At 37.2% G+C, this 27,010-nt stretch overlaps 1 protein-coding gene across 3 annotated transcripts in view; it reads left to right on the forward strand.

Moving 5' to 3' along the window:
* The window catches only part of SFMBT1 (Scm like with four mbt domains 1), a 184,696-nt gene that overhangs the window by 146,624 nt on the left and 11,062 nt on the right, over positions 1 to 27,010 (forward strand). For all 3 annotated transcript variants that reach the window (XM_069095485.1, XM_069095484.1, XM_069095483.1), the window contains 8 exons: positions 848 to 890; positions 5,164 to 5,228; positions 8,340 to 8,479; positions 18,196 to 18,305; positions 19,191 to 19,366; positions 24,910 to 25,088; positions 25,306 to 25,551; positions 26,730 to 26,858. In XM_069095485.1, coding sequence (XP_068951586.1) covers positions 848 to 890; positions 5,164 to 5,228; positions 8,340 to 8,479; positions 18,196 to 18,305; positions 19,191 to 19,366; positions 24,910 to 25,088; positions 25,306 to 25,551; positions 26,730 to 26,858 — 1,088 coding nt within the window. The remainder of the gene's footprint in view (positions 1 to 847; positions 891 to 5,163; positions 5,229 to 8,339; positions 8,480 to 18,195; positions 18,306 to 19,190; positions 19,367 to 24,909; positions 25,089 to 25,305; positions 25,552 to 26,729; positions 26,859 to 27,010) is intronic.

Consider the following 27,010-nt stretch of genomic DNA (forward strand, 5'->3'; position numbering starts at 1 on the left):
GTAGCCCAGGCAGCTTATGACTCTTGTATTACTGTAAGACTTGGATATCCTTTCTTTCTTCATGGAGTTCTCATGAAATTTCTCTTCCGAGCAGATTGCTCTATGAGGTCTGCTGAGGCTCAAAAAGATTAAGTAATTTGCTTAATTCTATAAAGATTACTTGGTGGAACTAAGATTCACACCCAGGTCTTCTGACTCTTTTAGTGCTCTGTTCACAGTACCAGCTGTGATGGTCACATTAATACCAGTATGATTTATTTTAGAAATTGCTGCTTCTGTCTGTTGCAGGCTTTATTAACTCTTCTTAGTATGAAGTTCCTTCTCTGTATGTATTGCAAAATACCTGTCATCTTTCAGTAACTTCTTAAGCAGCTTTTCAGTCTATATTCATGTGCTAACTACCAGTTCAGTGGTCAGGAAGGACAGGGAGTGCTAACAATCCCCATTATACACATTGCTTGGAACTAGGGTTGCTTCACAATTAAATAAGAGTCTCTTGCAGGTTAGAGGTACCAGGTTAAAATGCAGTGTTTTATCCCCATTTCCTGTTAGGAAAAAAAAAATCTTCATAATGCCCTTGAATGTCTTTCTACTTTTACTTTGTTACAAGCTTTTTTTTCATCTTCCTTGCCCCAAAACTTGGAAAATGTATGTTTAGTATTTAGTTATATAAACCTTATTTTGTTTTAGTCAGTAATTGGTTTCCTATATTACCAAGTTGAATAAAAGGAAATTTGGCTCACATTGTATTTCTGATATGTTTGATACAAACTCAACATATTTATTGCTTTTTTTCTTTATTTTTCTTATGGTATCAGGTGACATTCATATGCATTTTTTTTTATAGTGAATAAGCAGAGAAAAGTTGCAGTGGTTCAGCCAGAAAAACAGTAAGTAACACCTTATTATTTCTGGTAATTATCATTTGGACTTTCATTTTATAGGAAAAAAAAATTTCAGAGGAGATATACCTTCCATATATTCTCTTCTCAAATATAAATGATTTGTAAACATAAAACTTTATTTCAGCATATGACAGATTATCTTCTTATCTTGAAAGTATATCCTTTCTTTTGAATAGTTCATGCAGCCCCAATATTTGAATTAGAATTTTAATTTATTTGTAGAAAAATGGAGGTGGGAATGGGTAGAATGCTAGGTCTTGCTGGTAAAGAATGAGAAATATCATTCAGGGATATGCTTGACAGAATGAAAAAGATTCAAGGCCTCAAACATAAAGAGGCCAACAGTTACCTAGAGATAAACATAAGCTTTAATTAGGTTAGAGAGCAAACCTTTGCTTGAATATTAGATATTTTCCTGACTGAGGGCTTAGAGCTACTGTAATCATATTATTAATTTTTTATCCAATATGAAATCAATAAAAAGAGTAGAAGAAGGGACCATAGATAGGTAATGGGCCATTATGTCGCCTCTTAGCGAAAAAGTGAACTAATTGTTTTAAGAAGGTGTTGATGATCAAATCTCCAAAAGAAGAAGGGGCAGTGACTAGAGAAAAATCATTGACTAGAGAGGAATGGGTGATAATTAGAGAAAAGACCACCCCCTAAGTCACTCTTAGAGACAAAAGAGTTCTGTGCCTGTCTAGCAGGAGTAACAGAGAGTAGAAAAATGATTACCAGCCAACTCTATTGTTTCTGGAAGATGTGTAGTCAGCCAGTTAGGCAGCATTTATTGAGCACTCACTATGTGTCCACAGTATGTAAGTGCTGGGGGTACAAAGAAAATAAATTTAAAAAAAGACTGTGTTCTCAGTGTAGCAGCAAGCACCCCCAAGGTGTCCTCGGGGTTTGCTGCCCATACAGGTTCTTGGATCTGCTTTGTTAAAGGAAAGCAACTCAAAATGGGTTAACAAGCTTACTTTAATCAATCAGACATATATCGTTTACCTTGTTCAGGGGAAAAAGGTCAGCACCCCAAACTTCAAAATATACAGACAGAATTATCAAGACATTAACAGATCAAGTAGACAGCTTTCCAGACTGTCCAACCATTACATCCATACCCAGTCAACATCTGGGTTTCCACATCTGGGTTTTTCAAAGCCGGGGGACTCTCAACAACGGCTTCCCAGAATTCAGATCAAATCATAGAACACTTCTCAAAGTGAGTCCCAAAACAAAGCTACACATCAGGGCTTATATAGCCTTCTCCTGGCTCAGAGAATGTAACAACCTTATTGACTCACTGGCCAATCAAGAAATATCTACTGAAAAACAAGCCTCCCTCCCCAGGCTTCAGGGGCATTTTAGCCTAGGGGCAGGGAAGATCTTCCAAATTTGCATTCCCATTACACTCAGAGAGCCCACATTTTAATGGGAAAGTGAACATGCAAATCCCTCAGAGACAAGACATAGGGAGGCAGGGAAGACTGAGAAAGACCTCCAGGAAGGGATGGAAGTAGAATGAGTCTTAAAGGAGGAAGCCAAGGAAACCAGGAAGTGGAAATGAAGAAGGAGAGAATTCTTAGGGGCTATTGCAAAAAGCATTTGAATAAAGCATGGAAAAGGAGAATCGAATGTCAGTGTTCAAGGAACTATAAGTAGGCCAGTGTAACTGGATCCTAAAATGAATGGAGAAGAGTAAAATAAGAAGATGAAAAAGGTAGGAAAGGGTCTGGTTGTGAAGGACTTTCAGTACCAAGTGGGGGAGTTCATATTTGATTCTTAAGGTAATAAGGAGTTACTAGAGTTTGGGGAGGTGAGGTGGGGGTGTGACATGGTCAGATCTGTGCTTTTAGAAAATTGTTTTGGCAGTTAAACTGAGCATAGATTATAGCAGAGAGAACTTTGAGGCAGAGAGACCATCCATCAGGCTGTTACAATAGTCTAGGTGTAAGGTGAGGTCCTATACCACCAAGAGGGGTGGTTGTATGATGAAAAGGAAGCGTTCATATTCAGAAACTATTTTGGAGGTAGAAATAACAAGACTTGCCAAGAAATTGGATATGTGGGGTGAGAGTAAAAGAATTGAGGATCATATGGACATTGTAAGCCTGGGTTACAAGTCGGTTGTCATACCCTCAATAGTTCTAGGGAGGTTGGAAAGAAAGGAGGGTTTGAGAGGGAAAGTGAGTGAGTTTTGTTTTATCTATGTTGAATTTGGTATGTCTGGAGAAAAATTAGGGCTTGATATGTAGATCTGAGAGTCATCTGTGGATAGAAATAATAATTAAAACTTATGGGAGCTGATATCACCAGGCAAGATGGTATAGAGGAAGAAGAAAGGATCCAGTCTGAGATTTGGTGGACACCAACTATTAGTGAGTGTTAACGGGATAAAGATCCAGCAGAGGAAACTGAGAAAGAATGGTCAGATGGGAAGAGGACCAAGAAAGAGCATTGTTGCCAAAATTCAGAGGAGTGCATATCTAGGAGAAGATACACATGAACAGTTTCAGGATTGTATAGAGTTCAAGAAAGATGAAAACTGAGAAAAGGCAATTAGATTGGGCAGTTGAGATAACTTTGGAGAGGGCAGTTTCAGTTGAAAGATGAGTTTGTAAGCTAGAATGTAGAGGGTTTAGAATCAAGTGAGGAGAGGAAATGGAGGTAGAGTGTAGATTGTTTTACAGGGTTTTGGTAAGACGTAGAGAGAGATATAGGACAGTAGCTATCAGGGATGGTTGGATCAGGTAAGTTTTGGGTTTTTTCTTTTAAAAGGACGGGTTTATATGCAGCAGGGAAGGAACCAATAGACAGGAAGAGACTGAAGATTAAAGGGAGAGTGGGGGTAATACTGGGTGTAATCTCTCAGCAAATAGCCTCAGTTTTTTTGTAAAGTATTTCATCGGGCCCTTGGCTGAAGGGACAAGGGGAGAAGGTGCTATGGAAGAATCAAGAAGGGATAAAAAGTTTTGATACAGTTGCTGTAGTGAGTGGGATAGTGAATCTACTAGGAAATCCATAAGGATTGCCTTGCTGCACTGAGGGCCCAGCTAAGATTATGTAACAAAATTTTAATTGATCTAGGCCACACAGTTTCATAATTTTTTTCTAGCTCTGTTGAGGGGCACATAAATAGGAACAACGGAGACAGACAGTGGAAGTAATTCAAGGTTAGGGTTTGGTAAAATTATGAATGATTGGACAAGGGGTTAGGTATTTGAAGAAATAGTACTTGTTCTCCAGGAAAAAGCCAAAACCCAACATTTATGTAGTGCTTACTACATATTAGACACAGTACTAAGTGGTGTACTGGTACTTTCCAAATATTATCTTATTTTATCCTAACAATCACCATGGGAGTTAAGTGCTATTATTATATCCACTTGACAGTTGAGGAACCTGAAGCAAACAGATGTTAAGTGACTTGCCCAGGGTCACACAGCTAGTAAGTGTCTGAGGCCAGATTTACTCTTTGGTATTCTTTACTCCAAGTTGGGTAAGTTCCTTAACCTTCTGCCTCAGTTTCTTCATCTACAAAACAAAGATAATAAAAATCTACCTCTCAGGGTTATTGTGAGGATAAAATGAGATGATATTGGTGAAGCATGTTGCAAATCTTAAAGCACTATATAAATTCTAGCTTTTGTTATCACTGCAATTATGGCATCTTGCTCTATAGATAAATTGAATACTAATGAGAACATTGATCTTCTTGGTTATCAAGATTAAACCAAATCTATAGTGAGAACATGTTCAGAAAAGAGAAAGTATTCAGCTTGCCATGAACGGAGTAATTATTGTGGTATTCATAGTAGTATTATCTTTGTTAATTTTTTTTAAGTTTAAACATCTTTAAGCAAATTAGCCATCGCAAAGAAAATGGATGTTTCTTGTGGTTTGCTTCTTGAGATTTTCTTTGTTTTTTTAAAAGCCACAATATCTGATAACATATGTTACTCCATTTAAAATGAAGATTACTTTAAAAATGCAGAATAATCACAAGACCTTTATTCAGATTGTTCAACAACCTACCAGGCCCTGTTCTTCTATTTTTGTAATAATGCATTTAAAAAAAAATCATTCACAGGCATTTGTACCTTTATAGATTTAGCCATCCAGTACCTTCATTCTCTTATTAATTTTAACTACATGGAGTTACAGATTTTTCCTTATCTTGAAGATTCTTCATTCAGACTAAAAGGACCAGAAAACAACAACCATAGAAAGCTGGTTTTTCTTTGTTTTCTCATCTCAGAATCATACCTTCAAGGATGGTTCATGAAAGTCTGAAGAACCAGGAGCCAAATCCGCCAGACTCAGGTATGAATGTGGGCAACATTTGTTTTTCCAACCCCTGGACCAGGTCTTTGTAGAACATAAGAATTGGTTTTATTGATTTCTTAAAGGAGTCAAACCACAAATGTACTTCAGCTCTCCTCATGATCATCCCTAGGTTAGTTTATATTTTCACTTAGATAATCCCTTACCCCATATCCTTGGTATAGGACCAAGAATGAGATTTTGTGGTGTGTTATTGGCCATAAGAGTATAACTATTAGGCTGATTTGGGTTCAGCACAAAGGTATTAGCTGATATTCTTCATGTCATCTTGGGTAGACACTTGACCTTTTATAAAGTAAGGCAATACTCTTAACTAGAGTGAATTTGAAAAACATGATGAAAATTTTTTTAAGGCAAAAGTAACATTAATAAGAGATTTGTGCACTATTGTTTCCTTAATAAAGGATTTCTGTTTATTTTTTTATAAAAATGAAGCTAATTCTTGGTGATGTAGTAGCTTTATTTTTTTAAGCAGCAGTAATAGTTACCATTATCTTAAAGAAGGAAAAGTTTTGTGCTAGGTGATGATTGAATGAAATCTCAGCTTTACTATAACCAAATTTTGCTTAGAATAAAACTTCATATTCTCATTGGTGAAATTTAATTTGTATGATTTATGGGATGGAGTTTGTCAAATCTTTATTCCTTTGATATTTTCCAAATAATAGGATTCAAGGTTGCTGCTTCAGTAGATTCACATAACACAGTAAAGTGGGTATGTAGCAAGCTGTACTGCCCAGAGGATACCTAGCTCTACAGAACTGATGGGTGTAGTCAGTAACTGGGTTGGTATTAATTTGGATGAATGTCTCTAATGGAATACCCCAGAATCTTCTGTGGAATAAAAATTTGCCAGATTTGCAGATGACACAAAGCTAGAACGGACAACTAATGTACCAGATAAAAGTCAAGATCCAGAAGATTCTGACAAATTAAAATGTTGATTTCAGTCTCATAAGAAGATATTTAGTGGGGTTCACTGTGTTTGGAATACCAACAATCAAATGAGCTTCATAAGTTGTGATGGGAGGACATGTGAGACAGTAGTGTCCATATGAAAAAGTAACAGCAATGACTAGTATAAATCAGCACTTTAGCATGGCAACCAAAAACGTGAATTTGATTCTAAGTTGTATAAAGTGTTCAGAATGAGGAAGATAATAATCCTAATGCACATGTTTGCCCTGATCAGAACATATTTAGATTGTTGTCTTCAATTCCAGGCAACACATTATAGGAAGTTAGAGGGAAAGAAAGGTTCCTGGCATGGGAAGGGTCTTAAATCTTGCTATAAGAATATTTGAAGAATTGGGGATGTTTGGCCCCAAGAAGAAAAGAGAAGGCCCCAGTGGGAAGGGGGTCAGAGACAAGATAACTGTCTTAAAGTATTTGAAAGGCTGTCATATGGAGGATGTGCAAGATTGGTGTTCTAAACACTAGAGAGGCCCACTTAGGGTTGATATTATGACCTCCGATTTCCATAAGAATGAGCTGCCTCAGGAAATGATACTAAATGTGGACTAAAAGGACCAGAACAGCAACCACAGAAAGCATAGGATGATATACTTGGTTTGTGGGAAAGGAGATTCCTGCTCAACTGTAAACTGGTTTCCATGGCCTCCTAGGGGCATTGTTTCTCTGAGATATCTGATTCCTGAAGGTTTCCACCCTGTGTTTGAATTTCTTATGTATTCGGGGAACCTATGCTAAGTAATACTTAGCACAGTGACTGGCACATTGGAGGCACTTAAAATGTGTGACTTGACTAATATAATAAGATCTATTTGTCAGAAAGTGATAAACCATTCAAACCAAGCCATGTCTGTCACAGTTAAGATATTAATTGAAATTTTAAAACACAGTCTGATTAGAATATGTAATATAACCAACAGTCTTTGAATAAAGGCATAAAATAAAATCCAAATAATTGTATTGGGGTTAATTTAAAGAAATTAACTCATGTAGAACTAATCTATTTTTACTGTTGAAAATTACCTGTATTTTTGTAGATGAGTCTTTAACTTTAAACCATCTTTGTTTTAGAAACACTTTTTAATATTAGGACCAACTTTATATGAAACCCAGTAGATTTTTGTTATGAGTCCCTATGAACATGTGTTTTATATAACATATGTATTGTAGTATTTGATCCCATAATTTTATTCAAGGTCCAAGGTACTGAAGCATAAATAGGAATAATTCCCTGCTCTTCCTTCATCTTCTTTTGCTCTATGTTTCCCTTAATTGAACCTAAACTTTTCTAATGAATTTTGCATATAAAAGTACCACTAAAAGCCTAGATGAACATTACCATGGCCTTACTACTCTCCAGGGTTTAAACTAAGTATTACAATGGATAGAGTGTCTGGCCTTGAAGTCAGAAAGAGCTGAGTACAAATCCATCTTCAGAAATTTACTAGCTGGGAAATCTTGGACATGTCACTTAACCTATCTACCTCAGTTTCCTCATCTGTAAAATAGCAGTAATACTAATAACACCTGTCTCCTAGTATTGTTTTGAGGATAAAATGATTTGGTATTTGTAAAGAATTTTGCAAACCTTTAAGTGCTATATACATGCTGGTTATTATTATGTATAGAGATTTTACTGTATGTAATTTGTTGTATTTGAGTTTTCTTGGAGTCTACTTTTAGAGAAGCTTGGGATGAGTAGTAACTACATATTTGAATACAATTATCCCTTCCACCACATTGGAGGGTGGGGGTGGGATAAAGGGTGTGATCCTCCAGTGCCCTCCTGCCCCATCCCCCCCCCCCCCCCCCCCCCCCCCCCCCCCGCCCCAAGCCATCAGGAAAATCCATGTAAAATTTTTTGACCCTTCATACCAGAAAAGTCTGAATTATTATAGTATTAGAAGATAAAATATGTTGGTATTATACAATACTGTACATATATTTCATGCATTTCTGAGTTTCTAAACTTTCTCTGTGTCATCTGTTGGCCTTTGCAATGTTGTCTGCGCCTTTGGCAAAACTCCCCTCATTCTCATTTAATCGTATATCAAAACTGCAACAGGGAAAGTTGTGGTGTGGAAGGGTTAACTGTATTTACTTCTTTTCATTTTCCAGTCACAATTAATGGAAAATACTTCTGTCCAAAGATCTACTTCAACCACCGTTGCTTCTCAGGGCCTTATCTCAACAAAGGAAGAATTGCTGAACTGCCTCAGTGTGTAGGACCGGGAAACTGTGTTCTGGTTCTTAAAGAGGTAAGGAGGGTCCCCAGACCTGTCAGCAGCTGCTATTCTGGTCTGGGGGAGGGAGGCAAAATCTGACTTTCTCTTTCTCTCCTTCCTCCCCCACTTCTCTTCATGCTCCCTCCCCTGCACCCCCTCCCCCCCAAAAAGAAACCAAAACCAACAACCACAAAAAGAGGTAAGGGTCTGGCTCTTGGTATATACAGATTTAGGGATTTCATATAATCCTTACAGATTAGTTCCAAATGGTGCTTGTATAACTGTCCTTTCAAAAATTAAAATACTGGACTCCTAATACCTGGAAGGGAATCAGGGAATTACAACTCAGCATCACTGATTGTTACTATGTTAGAATTTTATAGAAAATATACAGCATTTTTGCTTTCCTCAGCATTGCTAACTAGTGCTTTATTATATTTTGGAGGTTTAGTCCTTCAGTGCATCGTATACTCTGTCTCTGATGTTAAATGAGTTTTGATTCAGGATTGGATATAGCAACTGTAAACCTGGAAGTTGGTTAAAAGAAACAAACAGGCTAGGTGGTATATAAATTCATGTTTATTCCTTTAAGCTAGTAAACATGTGCACATGGAGTCAGAGTTTTAATTCTGACTGACTGATAAAAAGGATGAGAAGTCTTATATACATTTTAGAGCAATCCCAACTCAGGATGTCTGTGTCCCTCAGATTTATGATCTCCATATGTGTTTAACCATAGCATGAGAAAGGAATTTTCTTAATTGAATAGATTGTAAATACAATAAGATAAGAGAGTTGATAAAGTATCAATTGCAATTACAATCCAGGATATCTGTGTTTCGCCTATCAGTAACATAAAATACTAGGATAAGAAACGCTCCATTATTCAAGATGGTATCTTGGGTTAAGGTATGGCCAGTGTGCCAGAGCTTGTGGGTGCTGTAGAGAGGGCACCCTCCTAATAGATCCAGCAGCTGCGAAAACCCCAGCAATTTGGAACAAAGCTCTCTCCATTCTGGAAGCCGAGTTCTACCATGGCAAAGAGCTCAAAAGTCAAGTAATTGACTGGCAAGATGAGCAAGCAGAGGAAGTGCAATCAGACCACAGATTCCTTTTTGGGGACAAAAAGGATCAAAGCATGGAAACAGAAGAAATCTGTCAAAGGCAAAACTCCTGTATCAAAAGCTTTCGAGAAAAATATGAATTGGTTACAGGCCATGGAGGAGCTCAAGAGGGATTTTGAAAATAAAGTAAGAGAAGTGGAGGAAAAACTGGGAAGAGAAATGAGCATGATGCAAGAAAATCATGAGGGGTGGCCAGGTAGCACAATGAGTAAGAGCCCTGGCCCCAGAGTCAGGATGACCTGGGATCGAATCTGGGCTCAGACACTTAGCACCCACCCAGAAACACCTGGCTGTGTAACTTTGAGCAAGTTACTTAACCCCAATTGCTTAGGGGCAGCCAGGTGGTGCAGTGAGTAAGAACACCGGCCCCAGAGTCGGAATGACCTGGGACCAAATGAGGGCTCAGATACTTAGCACCACACCCAGAAATAACTGGCCATGTAACCTTGAGCAAGTTACTTAACCCCAATTGCTTTAAAAAAAAAAAAAAAGAAAATCATGAAAAGTGGGTCAACAGCCTGCTAAAGGAGACCTCCCAAAAATACTGAAGAAAATAGTACCTTAAAAAATAGATTAGGGGTGGCTAGGTGGTGCAGTGAATAGAGCACTGGCCCTAGAGTCAGGAGGACCTGGGTTCAAATCTGGCCTCAGACACTTAATATACTCACACACAAAAACTAGCCGTGTGATCTTGGGCAAATCACTTAACCCCAATTGCCCTACCTTCCCCCCTCCAAAAAGCAAAAAACAAACAAAAAAACCAATGGGAGTAACCACAAGAAAGAAGAAACAAACAAACAAAAAAGTAGATTAACTCAAATGGCAAAAAAGGCCCAAAAAGCCAATTAGGAGAAGACTGGAATGCCTTAAAAAGCCAAATTTGCCAGATGGAAAAGGACCTTAAAAAGCTCACTAAAGAGAATAATTCCTTTAAAATTAGATTGGAGTAAATGGAAGCTAATGACTTTGTGAGCAGTCAAGATACTATAAAACAGATCCAATCAAATGAAAAAATAGAAGGCAATGGTGAAATATCTCATGGGAAAAACCACTGACTTGGAAAATAGATCTAGGAGAGATCATTTAAAAATTATTGGACTACCTGAAAGCCATGATCAGCCTAGACACCATTTTTCAAGAAATTGTCAAGCAAAATTGCCCTGATATTCTAGAAGCAGAGGTCAAAATAGAGGTTGAAAGAATCCACTGATCACCTCCTGAAAAAAGTCCCAAAAAGAAAACTCCTAGGAATATTATAGCCAGGTTCCAGAGTTCCCAGGTCAAGGAGAAAATACAGCAAGCAGTCAGGAAAAAACAATCTGAGTATTGTGGAAACACAATCAGGATAACACAAGACCAACAGCTTCTACATTAAGGGATCAAAGGGCTTGGAATATGATATTATGGAGGTCAAAGGAGCTGGGATTAAAACCAAGAATCACCTACCCAATAAAACTGAGTATAATGCTTCAGGGGAATATATGGTCATTCAATGAATTAGGATTTTCAAGCATTCTTGATGAAAAAACCACAGCTGAACAGAAAATTTGACTTTCAAATATAAGAAGCAAGAGAAGGTAAACAGGAAGAAGAAATCATAAGGAACTTGTTAAAGTTGAACTATTTACATTCCTACATGGAAAAATAATAATTGTAACTCATAAGACTTTTCTCAGTATGAGGATAGCTGAAGGGAATATGTATACATACATATATATGTAGGTATAGGAGTGTGTTTGTGTGTATAAATATATATATATATATATGTTAGTGTGTGTATATGTATATACATGTATACATAGAGGGCACAGGATGAGCTGAATATGAAGGGATGATATCTAAAAAATAAAATTAAGGGGTGCAAGAGGAATTTATTGGGAGAAGGAGAAAGGGAGAGGTAGATTAGGGTAAATGATCTCATATCAAAGAGGCAAGAGAAAACTTACAATGGAGGGGAAGAGCAGGAACGTGAAAGGAAATGGGACATCCTTACTCATTGAATTTGGCTTAAGGAGGGAATAACGTACAGACTCAATTGGGTATCTTACCCTATAGGAATATAGAGGGGAAGGGATAAGAAGGGGGATGATAGAAGGGAGGGCAGATTGGGGGAGAGGGTAGTTAGAAGCAAATACTTTTGAAAAGGGACAGGGTCAAAGGAGAAAATAGAAAAAGTGGGGAGTGGGATAGGATGGAGTGAAATATAGTTAGTCTTTCACAATATAATGATTATGGAAATGTTTTGAGTAACTACACATGTATAGCCTACATTGAATTGCTTATCTTCCCAGTGGGGGTGGGTGAGGAGGGAAGAAGGGAAAAAATTTGGAACTCAGTTTTAAAAACAAATGTTTAAAAAAAATTGTTTTTTTACATGCAGCTGGGAAATAAGATATATAGGCACTGGGGTATAGAGATCCATCTTACCCTACCTGAAAATTTTTTTTGGGGGGGGTGATGGGGGAGGATATAAGAGAGAACAGAATGGGGCAAGGGGTATTCACTAGGCTCACTATTTTATGGGGTAGGGGAAAGACAAGGAGAAAAATTTGTACCTCAAAATCTTGTGGAAATGAATGTTGAAAACTAAAAATAAATAAATAAATTGGAAAAACAAACCAAAAAAAAGAATTTAGATGCTATGCCATTTGGTGCAATATATATACACACATATATACACATATATTTTATATATATATATATATTCTGATATTAATTCCTTATCCTCTAGTACTTTTTAGTAAAATGTATTTTCCCAGTTTATCTCTTTCAGTTAGGTCAGTTTTTACTGTTGTTTTGCCTGAGATCATAATTACTACCTTTGCCTTTTCCACATCAACTGAGGCAAAATAGAGTCTTCTCCAGCCCTTTATTTTAATTCTTTCTGTATTTTTCTGTTTCAAATGTTTCTTGGAAACAACATATTTTTGGATTCCCGTCTCTAATCTGTTCTTATATTCTCTTCTATTTTATGGGTGAGTTTATTCCATTCACATCCACAGTTCTTATTGCTAATTGTGTATTTTCCCTTCTATCCTATTCTCTTATACTTTTTCATTTCTTTGTTTTTGCCCCCTCTTAAAAAGAGTTTGTTTTGCTTGTGATGAATCCCTACCTTAAGTTATTTCCCCTCTTTCCCTCAGTCTTTTTCCCTCCTGTTTTCCTACTGGAAGAAAATGTATTTTTGTACCCAGCTTTGTATATGTGTATTTTTCTCTCATTTGGCCAGTTCAGAAGAGAGTAAGTTTCAAATGTCACCCAGTTTCCTCCCTCTCCTTTTTATACAGATTTACTTGCATACCCTGTTTATGTGAGATAATTTTCCCTATTCTTCTTTTCCCTTCCCTCCCCTCCCAGCTTACTTCTCTTTCCTATAGTTTCCCTTTGAAGTTTATCAAAATGCAACAGAATTATTCCCAAGTCCTATCCAATTAGACTTTCTCTAGATGATATGATGATGATAGAATTCTGAAGAGATACGTTTTAGTGTCTCCTCATATAAGACTGTAAACAGATTGATTTTTCCTCAGGCTGTTGACTCTCATTTCGTAATTTTCTTGCATCTTTCTCATTTCTCTTCCCAATTTTTCCTCCACTTATCTGCTTCTTAAGGTCCTCTTTGGCCTGTAATCAGCTTGTATTTTCCTTTGAAGTTTTTGGTGCACGAGTTCTGACTTCACTGTCTTCCTCCTGTTCCATGCTTTGATCCTTTTTGTCCCCAAAATAGGAGTCTAATGTTAGATTCTTCTGTTTGTTTTGCTTCCTTTGCCTGGTCATGTTGCCACTCAATTACTTGACTTTTGGGCTTTTTGCCACAGTAGGTCTCTGTTGGGGGAGCTTCAGACCAAATGCTGGGGTTTTCTCAGCTGCTGGAAGTATTAGTTGGGTGCCCTCTCTGAAGCCTGCACACACTCTGGCAAGCTGGTCGCACACCCCAGGACCTCCACCTTAGACCACAATCCAGATCCAAGCAGGTTAAAGCAAGAGCAATTACCCCTCAGACTGGTCAGATTACCCCTACAGTCTGCCGTCCAGGAGCTGAAGCTGCCATGTGGCCGGGCTGTGCTGCAGCCCTCAGCAGCTTCTTTCCCTGGGGACAAAAGCCCACGCACTCCCAACTACTGGGTCCCTAAGTCCCCAGTGCACTGACCTCTCACTTTGTCCTTAGCATCTATGTGTTGATAATTCTGGACCACCACAGCTGCTGGTGATCTGGAGTCCCTCCAGCCAGCAGCTGGTCAGGCCCGCCCTGGGGCTAAAACCTCGGAGTGAAGCTGGGTTCAGCTCCCAGAGCGCCACACTGGCCACTTGCTGCCGGCATGCTGGGCTGTCCTCAGCAGGAGGTTAGCTTCTCTGTGTCATTTTGTGGGTTCTGTAGCTCCAAAGTTTGTTCAGAGTCCCCTTTTACATGGATTAGAGGTGGTGAGAGCCAGAGTCGCATGGAGGTCCTGTTTCTACTCCTCCATCTTGACTCCAATAGATTGATTTTTGTTCCTTATTATTGTTTGCACATATTTACCTTTTTTTTTTTTTTTAAGCAACCGGGGTTAAGTATCTTGCTCAAGGTTGCACAGCCAGTTATTTCTGGGTGTGGTGCTGAGTATCCGAGCCCAGATTTGATCTTCAGGTCATCCCGACATTGGAGCCGGTGTTCTTACTCGCTGTGCTACCTGGCCGCCCCCACATATTTACCTTTTTCTGTTTCTCTTGACTCCTATTGAATTTTCTATTAAGCTTTGGTCTTTTCTTAAGGAATACTTGAAAATTCTCTATTCCATTAAAGATCTGTTTTCCCCCTGTAGAATTATACTTAGTTTTCCTGGATAAGTAATTTTTAATTGTAAGCCCAGATTATTTGCCTTTTGGAACATCATCATGCAAGCTCTCCACTCTTTTATAATTGTTGTTTTGTCATTTCAGTCATTCCACCTGTTAAGTTTTAGGGTTTCCTTGGCAGACATCCTGGAATGGTTTGCCATTTCCTTCTCTAGATCATTTTATAGATGAGGAACTGAGGCCAACTGGGTGACTTGCGCAAGGTCACACAGCTGGTAAGTGTCTGAGACCAGATATAAACTCAGAAAGATGTGTCTTCGTGACTTCATACCTATCACTCTGTCCCCTCATTGTGCCACCTAGCCGCCCTCTCCTTTATAATAGTACCTGCTAAATCTTATGTAATCCTGCCTGTGGCTCCTCAGTACTTGAATTCTTCCTTTGTGGCTGCTCACAGCATTTTTTACTTTGATCTGGAAGCTCTGAATATTGAGTATAGTGTTGCTGAGGAGTTTGCATTTTGAGGTTTCTTTGAGGAGGTGACAAGTAGATTATTTCAATTTCTACTTTACTGTCTGGTTTGAAGAGATCTGGTTCATTTTCTGTAATGATTGCTTGAAATATGCCTTTTTTTTGGTCATGAGTTTCACATGTCTAGTGACTCTTAAGTTATCTTTCTTTTTCAGGTCTGCTGTTCTTACTATGACAAAATTCATACTTTTGTATTTTTCATGTTTTTTACTTTCTATTACTATTTCTTCTTACAGGGACATTAACTTCTGTTTGATCAATTATTCTAATTTTCAGGAGATTGTTTTCTTGGGTAATGTTTTGTACCTTTTACTCCAAGTTTTTATCTATTCATATCTTTCTTCCACAGCTCTCACTTCTTTGCCCATTTTTTCTTTTTTACAACTCTCATTTGGTGTTTAAGGATTTTTTTTTGGTCTCTCTTAAACTTTTCCTCTAATTTCTTCCAGAATTCTGGTTGGACTTGTAGCCAAGTTGTGATTTTTCTTTGAGGTTTTGCTTGTAGATATTTTTGTTTCATTCTCTTCTGTGTGCCTTGAGCTTCTCCATCACCATAATATTTCTTTATAGTGGGATTCTTTTTTGTTTGCTTATTATGCTAGCCTACTTGTTGACTTTGGACAGGGTTCTGAGCACTTCTAATTCTGTTTTCTTATATCCTGCTGCTACTTTGACTATTCAAGCTGGAGACCCACAAGCTTTCAGGGCTTTCAGAGTGATGTGATTTTAGATCTGTGAGTTCCTGATTTAGGTTTGGGTCCTTTGGCTTATCTCTGTTTGGAAGTTTGTGCTCCCAAAATGCTGCTAAGACTCAGCCACTCTTAGCCTTCTGGGAAGCCTCTGTAGGTTCAGAGGAACTGAATTCTAGACTTTCCTTTGGTCTGAACACCTGCCCTCATTACTCCACTTCCAAGTTTCAACCTGTCTTAAGGTTTTAACTTTGCTTCCAAACTTGTTCCTTGCTCAGTACATAGCTATGTCCCCTTAACAACTGTTCCTCTTTGACATCCCTAGGTGTCGATCTTTTCTTCAGTCTGACCCAATTAGTTAGTGGGTGACCCTATGTCACCTTTTCTTATCCTAGTGCCCAGTCTTGGCTCTCTGTGAATGCCTGAATGCTGGCATGCTCTATAAGCATACTTCTAGCTATGTTTTCTCTAGTGTCTGCACATCTTTGTCTAGAAAAATTGGACTGGAAGAATTGACTCATCATGACTTTTTCCTGGATTTCCCAATCAGAATTTGGTCTGGTCCAGGTTTTAGATCTTTATGGAGGGCATTTGGTGGGGAACCCAGGTTTTGCTTCTTCCTGCTTCTCTGCTGCCTTTATTCTGCTCATCGGAAATCCCCCTTGCATTTACAAAATATCACAGGGGAGTATGATTGATTTAGAGTATTAGCCTAAACAGGAAAAGGAATTGGAAACAAAAATAAGTCTGCAAAACCTCAGCAAATCAACTTAACAAACACAGAATTTAGAAGAAACTTGACTTGAAAGTAGTAGTTCACATAAAAAAGACTCAGATAGCTTACTTAATTGTAGGATCATTGTGAACCAATAGTGTAACATGTAGTAGCTACCAAAAAAACTAATGCATTTTGGATCACATTAATATCAGGAGAGTTTTCAAGTTTTCAGGTTATAGGACATTACAGACTTGCTGTACTATTTATTGTTCAGAGTCTGGAAAAGCATTAATAAATGCTTTTTTTTATTCATTCAGACCACATTAGGAATATGCGTATCTGGTAACTATTTTTTAAGGATGTTAAGCTATAGAATATGAACAAGTAGTTAATCAGGTTCATTATGAAATCAAACCATATGTAGTTTTGTTAGGACTATTGTGAGGCTTAAATAAGATAACTAATGAGTAAAGTACTTTGCAAACCTTAAATGCAATAACAACACCAGTTATTTTCATCATCATTATCATCAGCCTAAGTCACCATGCCTCAGTCTGGTGACAGCTGCGTTCCCTGTGACTTCTACTGCACTCATCCTGAACTTGGCAATGTTTATGGAGTAGTACAGGGGTGGTTTGGTAAATGTTTAACAACCATGCTCTATAGGGGGAAAAAATGTATGTATAGGCACACTTTTAAACTTAATCAGCATGATTAACATTTTCCTAAATACTTCCTTAAGGCTAGAAAATCAAATAAAATGGAATATCAGCCCTGTGAAGTGTAAAAGCTCACACTGAGAATTTAACAGCAGTCTCTTCCTTGAGGAATCCAGCACACTCCTGGATTTTGGTGAAAGAAGTGAAGAGGGTTTCCTGAAAAGAAAAGGATTGGTGTGGCCTGGTGGTGGGGTTTCATAGTGTGACTGGATACTTGAAGGACTGTTGTGTGGAAAACTAATTAGATTTTACTCCATTGCCTCAGAGAACAGAATTAATTTATGGAAATTGCAGACAAGTGCATTTTAGCCAGTGTAATTAAGAACTTTCTAACAGAAGAGGTATCTAGTCATGAAATGAGCTGCCTTGTGAGATAGAAATTTCCTTGGCACTCTAGATATTGAATTTGTGTGAAATCTGTTCCACACTCACTTTGTTTACTTCCAAAGAAATGACTGTTGTTCAACATTATCCACTGACTTAACTCTTAGCAAAAGTTACTTAGTCTCTCCCACATAGAAATCTGAACACTTTATATTTCTACTCATAGGGAAAGGGTGAGATGGAACATTTTTTAATACAGAAGTTCACTTTTTCACTGTTTTAGGGGTATTAATAAGAGATTGGAGTAGTGAAATATATCATGAGGTAAATTCAGAATTCTTGGGACTTTGTGGGATCTGCCCATGTGACATCATAAAAATTGTACATCTACTATAGGAAATTCAAGTTAGTGGTACCCTGTTTCTGACAACCAAGTTTTGAAATTTTTAGCCAGGTTCCATCTATTGTTTGTTTTCACCTATTTTTTGCCCTTTGGAGGGCAATTGAGTTAAGTAACTTACCCAGGGTTACACAGCTAGTTTTTTCTTGTGTGGGTGTTATGTGTCTGAGGCCGGAACCGAACTCTGGTCCTCCTGACTCTGGGGCCGGTGCTTTACTCACTGCGCCACCTAGCTGCCCCTTGTTTTCACTTTCTTGGCAGCTTCTGCTATCTATGAAATATTACCACCACTCATGAGTATTTGACTCTCAGGTGTTTTGATACTTAATAATTCATTTGAATGGAATTAATCTGCTGACATGCCTTAACAGTATAAATCAGGCTGATATTATCAATAATCATTTAATCTCTTTTTTTCTTCCTATTATCCATTTTATACTTTCTGCCTATTAAAAAATTGGCTATTAGGTTCTCACATTGTTGATCAATGCAGCCTACAAACCAAGCCGTGTTCTTCGGGAGCTTCAGCTAGATGAAGATTCTGTATGGCATGGACATGGAGAAACTCTAAAAGCCAAGTATGTTACTGCCTTTATATACCTTTTTTTTTGTTGAATACATATTGGTTGCTGCAGGAAACTCCAGGATTATTTAGAATATAATTCTGAAATCTGGAGGACCAAAGTTATATACCTGGAAATACCATTTTAACTATAGCATTAAACTGAATTATAAACTATTAAGTAAATGAAAGAATACTACAAATAACTAGTAATAAAAGATATGCAAGTCAAAAGAAGACTGAAGTTTTATTTCACTCTAAGCAAATTAGCAAAGATGACAAAAGATAGAAATAGTTTTGGAGAAGCTGAAGAAATATAGACACAATAATACACTTCTGGTGCAAATACGAATTTTGCTAAAGAAAAGAATAAAATGTTCATGCCCATTGACTCAGAGATTCCATTGCTAGGGCATATACCATGAGAATAGAATAAATTGTCTCATTTACATAAAAAATATTAATAACATTTTTCCTGTAAACAAAGAACTAGAGACCAAAGTAAATGTCTGTTGCTTGAGGACTATCTAAATTTATTGTGGTATATAAATGTAATAGAATAGTATTACAGCCCTGTAATAAGTGACAGTAATTTTTTAGACTATAATATGGCAAACTTGTTTTTTAGAATCAGTTTCAACTTGAAGGCAGAAACCTTTGCTTGTTCCCATTTTTTTAGGAAGAAATTTTGCTTCTGTAAGCATTATTTTACTAGTATAACACATAAGAGCAATCTTTTTCAAATTGAATGTTGTGGAAGAAAATTCCTTATTTAGAAAGTATGAAAGAAGAAAGAAACATGTTTTAAGAAATGGGCTGATTGATGTGCGCAGTAAGACTTTTCTTTTGTTTGATTTGGACTAGTGAAATAACTTTGACAACTGAATTCCTCCAATGACAGATACAAAGGAAAAAGCTATCGTGCTACAGTTGAGATAGTGAGAACAGCTGATCGGGTAACCGATTTCTGCCGGAAAACCTGCATAAAACTGGAATGCTGTCCTAATCTCTTTGGTCCTCAGATGGTTCTGGACAAGTGTTCTGAGAACTGCTCTGTACTGACAAAGACCAAGTACAGTAAGTGATCTTTTAAATATTGGCACCTTGTGGCTGATGACTTAGAGTCCTTTGTCTGAGAGAGTGACATTTAAAAACATTCATGTCGCATCTAATACAATATGTAATTACTTAACTCTACACTAAATTGCTTTTGCCTCTGGAGTCAATAGCATCCCCTGTTCTACATCCTGTTTCTTTTCATGCTCCTTGATTTTTGAAACTAAAGAGAAGGTTAAAGTAAATAAATAGACTGTTAGGCAAGATAGTTTTGTCAAGGTCCTGTTACCCTTACACAAAATCCTAATTTTTTATCTTTGATTCATGATGCTTAAAAGCAGTATGACAGAACTAGTACCCCTTGGTTGAATTAATATTAAAAAAAAACTTTATCTTAGGCTAAGAAATTGTTAGGCACTTTTAATTCATAAAATTAAGTTTTTGAATTCTTTGTTTATAAGATCAAATTATCTCAGCTAATCTCAATAAACTATGTTTGAATGCCTAGTAAAATGTTGTGCCTAGGATCTGGAGATACAAAAATGAAAAGTGGCCCAATTTATACTCATAATGAGCTTATGGACTATTGGGCAGATATGGCATGTATAGGCAAAATATCTCATATATGGTTACACTTATATTTTCTAGTCCTTAGGGTACATTAGCACATATCTTAATCTTGGGAACCACTCAAATTGATTTTTATTTCTTTTCAAAAATGTATTTCTAGGGGCAGCTAAGTGGTGCAGTGAATAGAGCACTGGCCCTGGGAGCAGTGTGACCTTGGGCAAGTCACTTAACCCCAATTGCCCTGCCTTCCCCCCTCCAAAAAGCAAAAAGAAAAAAAATTGTATTTCTAGAATATGGCATTGTCAAAATTAGTGCAGACGTTCGTGGGAGAATCTCTTCTAATGTTAATTTGGGTGAAATTAACTTGAATCAGAAGTCAGGAATACTCAGTTTTATTTTTTCTCCTACCATAAGGGTATTCTTGATACATATTCTTTACAGACAAGAGTAAAGGTATTCAATATTTTAAACAAGTGATTTATTTTGATAATTTTTTCAGCAGATTGTCATTTTTATTATGAAGGCTGATTGAAGCAGATACTGGTGAAACCACTAGGTGTGCCATTTCTGGGTTAATCTGATATTTGGGAGATGTGTTTGAATGAATGAATGAGAAGTATTTATTAAACACTTAATATGTGCCATTCACTGGGATACAAATGCAAAGGCCTCAAGGAGCTTATGTCCTAGTAGGAGATCATGTGGGAGAGGTGAGCAAGGGAAGGGTGTTTTGGTTTAGTAGGGCACAGGGTTGATGAGGGGAGTCAATTGACAGTAGTATTGATTTTATTAGTATACTTTTGTTAGTGTACCAAAAGCCAGAGGTATAAAAGGTTATAGAGGATTTACCTCAGTGCCATAGGATGGCAAGGAGTTGGCTAGAAGCAGCACAGTCTGGGGTCTGGAGCCAGCCAGAGGTGGTAGGCCCTATACTTCAGGACTTGCTGACTCACCTGTGGGAATACCATAGCACCAGGCAGTAATTCCAAAACTGAATGGATTAAGTCTTCAGACTTGGATTCAAGAGGGAGTTTAAGTTGGACATTCAGTTGGAATGTTGGCATGGTGACACTTTCCAGCAAAAATTCTCCTTTTCTCCCTGTTACTTCTTTCTTCCCCACCCATGGAAAAAGAAAGAAAAATAAAACCCTTGTTACAAATGTGTATAGCTAGGCAAAGCAGATTCTTACATTGGCTGTGTCTGAAAAAAGTCTCATTCTACACTGGGAGTCCATCATCTCTGTCATGAGGTGGCTAGTATGTTTCATCATGAGTCCTCTGGGATTGTGGTTAGTCACTGTATCGATCAGAGTTTTAAGTCTTTCAAAATTATTTGTCTTTACTATATTATTGTTAGTGTATATTGTTCTCCTAGTTCCGATCATTTCATTCAGCATTAGTTTGTTCAAATCTTTCAAGGTTTCTCTGAAACCATTCCCTTCATCATTTCTAATATCACAATAGTAATCCATCAAATTTATATGTTATGGCAGTTTTCAGAGAAAGAAATTAAAGCTATCTATAAGCACAAGAAGAAGTGCTCTAATTCACTATTGATTAGAGAAATGCAAATCAAAACAACTCTGAGGTACCACATCTCACCAGTTAGATTGGCTAAGATGACAAAACAGGAAAATGACAAATGCTGGAGAGGATGTGGGCAAACTGGAACACTAATGCATTGTTGGTGGAGTTGTGAACTGATCCAGCCTTTCTGGAAAGCAATCTGGAACTATGCCCAAAGGGCTATAAATACTTGCATACCCTTTGATCCAGCAATACCACTCCTAGGGTTCTATCCCAAAGAGATCATAGAAATGGGAGAAAGACCCATATGTACAAAAATGTTTATAGCAGCTCTTTTTGTTGTGGCAAAGAATTGGAAATTAAGGGGGTGTCCATCAATTGGGGAATGGCTGAACAAGTTGTGGTATATGCATGTTATGGAATATTATTGCGCTATAAGAAACGGGGAGCAGGCGGTCTTCATATTTACCTGGAGAGGCTTAAAAGAACTGATGCTGAGTGAGAAGAGTAGAACCAGGAGGAATTTGTACACAATTACAGACACAACGTATGGGTGATGACCAACTTTGATAGACTGGACTCTTCTCAACAATGCAGGGATATAAGTCAATCCCAAAAGAGACATGATGGAGAGAAAAACATGCATCCAGAGAAAGAACTAGAAAGAACTAAATTTATATCCAGGTGGAAGCAAAATACCTGATCTTTTTCGTTCTCTTATTTGATTTTATGTCCTCTTTACCATTTTTCATTCCAGCTGGTATAATCCATCCTTATAACCTGACCATTGTATAATGTGAAAGTATTTACAGATCCTATACTTGATTATAAGACGCCATGGGGGGGAGAGGGGAAGGAGGGGGACAAAATGTGAAATTCAAGGAATTGTGGAATTGAATCCTGTAAACTAAAAGGAAACAAACAAATTAATAAATTAAAAATTGAATTAAAAAAAATTATATGTTATGACTTGGTCAGCAGTTCTTCCTTATTTGACACCATGAAAAGAGCTGCTATAAATATTTTAGTACATATAGGCATTTTTCCTTTTTTTGGAGTATAGGTTTAGTAGTGGTATTGCTGGATCAGTTTACATATTTAATAACTTTGGGGGCATAGTCCCAGATTGCTTTCCAGAATTGCTGGTCCAGTTTACAATGACAATAGTGCATTAATATACCTGTTTTCCCATAGCTCCTCCAGCATTTGTCATTTATTTGTCAACTTTTTCAGTCTGATAGGTGTGTAAGCTGGTATCTCAGAATTGCTAGATCAGTTTTTCATATGACTACTGATAGTGTGAATTTCTTCCACTGAAAACTGCCTTTTCATGTCCTTTTCACTATTTATCAATTGGGGAAATGACTTATTTTTATACATTGTAACTAATTTTGCACACAAACACACACATCTCAGAAGCATAACACTTTCAAAGAAAAGGTTATGTGAATGCATTATTTTTAATACTATTTTGCTAAAGTTAGTCATTTTCATGATAATGAGTTCAAGTTAAAAATAAAAATTAAACCCCTGTACACAGTTTTTGTGGATATTTTACCAAAAAAACCTATCCCTCCAAAATGTGAAATAAACGTTTTTTTAAGATGATTTTTATCTTTCCTGACTAGGGTGTGATTTCCATGCAAATATTCATGCCAAGGAAGATAATCATTCTAAATTGGATTCAAATTGGAAGGAAGGGAGATGATACAGATAGATAAACCTTGTCCCTAATCTCATGGAGTTTTTTCTAGTGGGACTTGATAAGACAACAATATGGTATACAATGTTATATGACAAATTCATTAGAGAATTGTGAAACAGTACTCTTTTTGAGGTCTGAGGGTTTTGATTATCAAGGTGACAATGAAGTTAGAGGAGCTTAACAAATTTGTATTGCAATACATAATGTATTGAAACTTTATTTTTAAGTTCAGATAACTGTTAATGCTAACAACTCACATTTATGTTTTGCAAAGTGATTTCTTCAAATACTCTTGTCAGGTGGTGCAAGCATTTTTAATTCACCATTTTTTTTTTTGAGAGGGGAAGGTAGGGCAATTGTGGTTAAGTGACTTGCCCAGGGTCACATGGCTAGTTCTGTGTTAAATGTCTTGAGTTCACATTTGAACTGAGGTCCTCCTGACTCCAGGGCTGGTGCTCTATTCACTGTGCCACCTAGCGGCCCGCCCCCCCCAATCCACCATTTTAAAGAGAAGTTCAGTGACTTATTTATGGCTTATAGCCTATAGGTATCTGAGGACAGACTTGAATTTAGTTTTTTGACATCTAGCTCAGCATTCTTTCAGTAAGATCATGCTATTTATTCCCTTTTAGCCATGATTGTGGGCTATATTAGTATTAAGCTGATTGGCCACCATTATTTCTCTCTTTACCCCAAATAGTTTGTTTCAAGAAAAGATAGAAAGCAAAATACCTCCTTGTCTGTGTCTGCACTTTCATCTTCCATTGTTGTTGTTACAGACAGAAGAGAGTTCTCCCTTATTTCTGTCAGGAGCACTACCATCCTCCTAGTCACCCAGATTATAAACTTTGGCTATTCTTGGTCATTCGTGATTCTTCGCTCTTTTTCCGTGTATCCATTCAGTTGTCATATCTAGTCATTTCTACCTTTAAACCGTCTAGGACTTGTGTCCTCTTCTTTTTACAAAGGTAACCTCATCTGGTCCTCATCATATCTTGTTTGAACTAGTGCTGTAGCCTACTCATTAGTCTTCCTGCTTCAAATCTCTCTCCTCTGCAGTCTATCCTACACACAGCTGACAGATGATTTTCCTAGAGTGTAGGTTTGACCATGTCTCTCCTCTACTCAGTAAACATCAATAACTCCCTATTACTTTTAGGATCATATCTAAGCTCCTTTTTTTGGATTTTAAAACCTTTCACAACCTGGCTCTAGATAACCTTTCCATGTTTACTATATAATCCTCCCCTTCACACACTCTGTGATCTGGCCAAATTGATCTCGTTGCTGTTCCTCACACATTGCATTGCCTGTTTGCAATGCCTAAGGTGCACCCACATCTCACCTCTACGTTTTAAAATCTTATTAATCCTGAAAATTTCTCAAGTAATGGCTTCTCCATGAAGCTTTTCCTTATTCCCTCCCACAAAAAAAAAAATAGCTTATGTTTATTGTGTATGTACTTACTTATTTACATGTCATTTTCCCCATTAGAAAGTCATTTCCTTGAGGGCAGAGATTGTTCATTTTTGTTTTTGTATCTCCAGTGCCTCTCACCTAGTGAGCACTTAATAAATGTCTGTTGATAGATTAACATCATATATTGACTTTTCTTTTTTCTTAGCATCTGACCTCCTTAGCACCACCAAATCTGCTGACATTTGAAAATAGTAGTCTTGAAGTACACAGTCATACAATACAGAAAAGTGTGGTAAACAAAAGTCTGTCTTTCTCTCTCTCTTTTTGTGTTATATTCCTCCAGCACACTATTATGGAAAGAAAAAAAATAAAAGAATTGGGCGGCCACCTGGTGGGCATAGTAACTTAGAGTGCGTTATGAAGAAAACAAACAAGAGACGGAAGAGGAGGAAGAACTTCTTTGTCCATAAGAAGAAGCGTTCCTCAGCATCTGTTGATAACACACCAGCAGGCTCTCCCCAGGTATCTAGAGGGGCCTTGGTGAGAAGCGAACTGAAGCTTGTCCTGCATCACAGTGGCTCTCCCTTTGACAAACATCACTTTATACCAATTTCAAAAGGAAGCAGATTCTGTAGACCTTGATAATTTGACTCTGGCCAATGAGAAATGGCTTCTTATGTTGCAAAAACCAATGTTTTTGGTAGGTTGTGGGTGATGTCTTGTTTTTTTTGTGCTGTAGGGCAGTGGGTGTGAAGATGATGATGATCAGGATGAAGTAGATGAAGAATCTCTAACTGAAGATAGTGCCTCAGAACAGCAAGATGAGTTGCAGGAAGAATCAGAAGTGTCAGAAAAGAAATCATGTTCTTCTTCTCCTACCCAAAGTGAATTGTCTCATTCATTGGCCCAGGATCGAGACAAGAGAAAAAGAAAACTTCGCACTTTTTCTTTCTCTGATGATGAGAATAAACCTCCTTCACCAAAGGTACCTCTTTAACATTTTTTTTCTCCTTTGCCCTAGGATTTTTGTGTGAATTGAACTTTTGCAGAAATAAACATATTAGATGAAGTTTTCCTCTTTTTCTACGTGAGCTTGAATTTTGAGGCGTTCCCTTTAAAAATGCATTCACAGTGCAACAATTGCTTGGCCAAAAATTTTTGTGAGGATTGAATATGCAGGAAAGAGATCCTAGAACACTGTGACTGCTGGGCTTCCACTAAAAAAACCCCAAATACTCATTCATACAAAAAGTGATGCTTCCTTGTTTGGCTTATTAGTGATTTAGACAAATGTTCTTTGAGTTTCTTAAGATAAATACTTTTAAATTTGTCCCAATTTTTAAAGTCATTGGCACTTTTTATTTTTAATAAAGTAATTTTGTTGAAATACTAGAAATAATATAGATTTTGTAGATTCTAGAAATTATATAGACTTTTTTTCCAACAAACATTTATTAAGTGCCTTGGAAGTACAAAATACTGTTCTACTTTTTGGGAATATTGAGATACTTTTGATATGATCCCTACCCTTAGGGCTTTTAGTGAAAAGATGGCATGAAAACAAATAATTAACTCTTCTTTTATATTTAAAGTTATTTCAAAATGATCCATATTAATAGAAGTAATCAATCAACCAGTAAGTTTATTAAGTACCTATAGTGTGCCAGGCATTAAGCTGGGTACTACAGTTGCAAAGACAAAAGGAAAAATGTTCTGCCTTAAAGAGCTTTCAGTCCAGTCAGATACAGATGTGTTATTTACAAAATGGATAGAAGGTAATTGGAATCTTAAATAATCTCTTGATTTTTCATTTAAAGTTTTTCTTGTGTTTGTCTCATTTGGGCACACCACTGCAAAGAGGGTTTAAAATTAACTGTATTGCCTTTTTCTTTAAATGGTTCAGATATTTTTCTTAGTCCTTCAATGAAATTAAATCTTCCCTTTATTTTCCATGATCATCATCCTGAATAACACCACAAATGTTTATTGAGTACCTGCAGTGTCTAGGGCACTCTGGTCATTTTCATGAGGAGTCTGCCCTAAACCCATTTAAATATAGACTTCACTGTTTGGCATTGACAAGAAAGTATGTTGACACTGTTTAAAGGGAATGGCCAGAATTTACAGTACTGTGAAATTTGCTTTTATTTGGTGAAAATGCAGGAAATAAAGATTGAAGTTGCTGAAAAACTGCAGCTAGACAGTAACCCTCTGGAGTGGAGTGTGGCTGATGTTGTGCGGTTCATCAAGTCTACGGACTGTGCTCCATTAGCAAGAATATTCCTGGATCAGGTATTATGGATGCTTAATTTTTTCCTTAAAAAGGAAAAGCTTTAGACATATTTACTCACTTTCAACAATTCACCCACAAATGTTTACAGGCAAGGTTTTTTTCAGACTAAAAAAATACAAGAGTTTCATATTAATTTTTCCAACTTAGAGAA

This window comes from Petaurus breviceps, unplaced genomic scaffold (assembly GCF_028583685.1).
Source record: "Petaurus breviceps papuanus isolate PSGF00001 unplaced genomic scaffold, PetGlider_PUasm1.0 227, whole genome shotgun sequence".
NCBI lineage: Eukaryota > Metazoa > Chordata > Mammalia > Diprotodontia > Petauridae > Petaurus > Petaurus breviceps.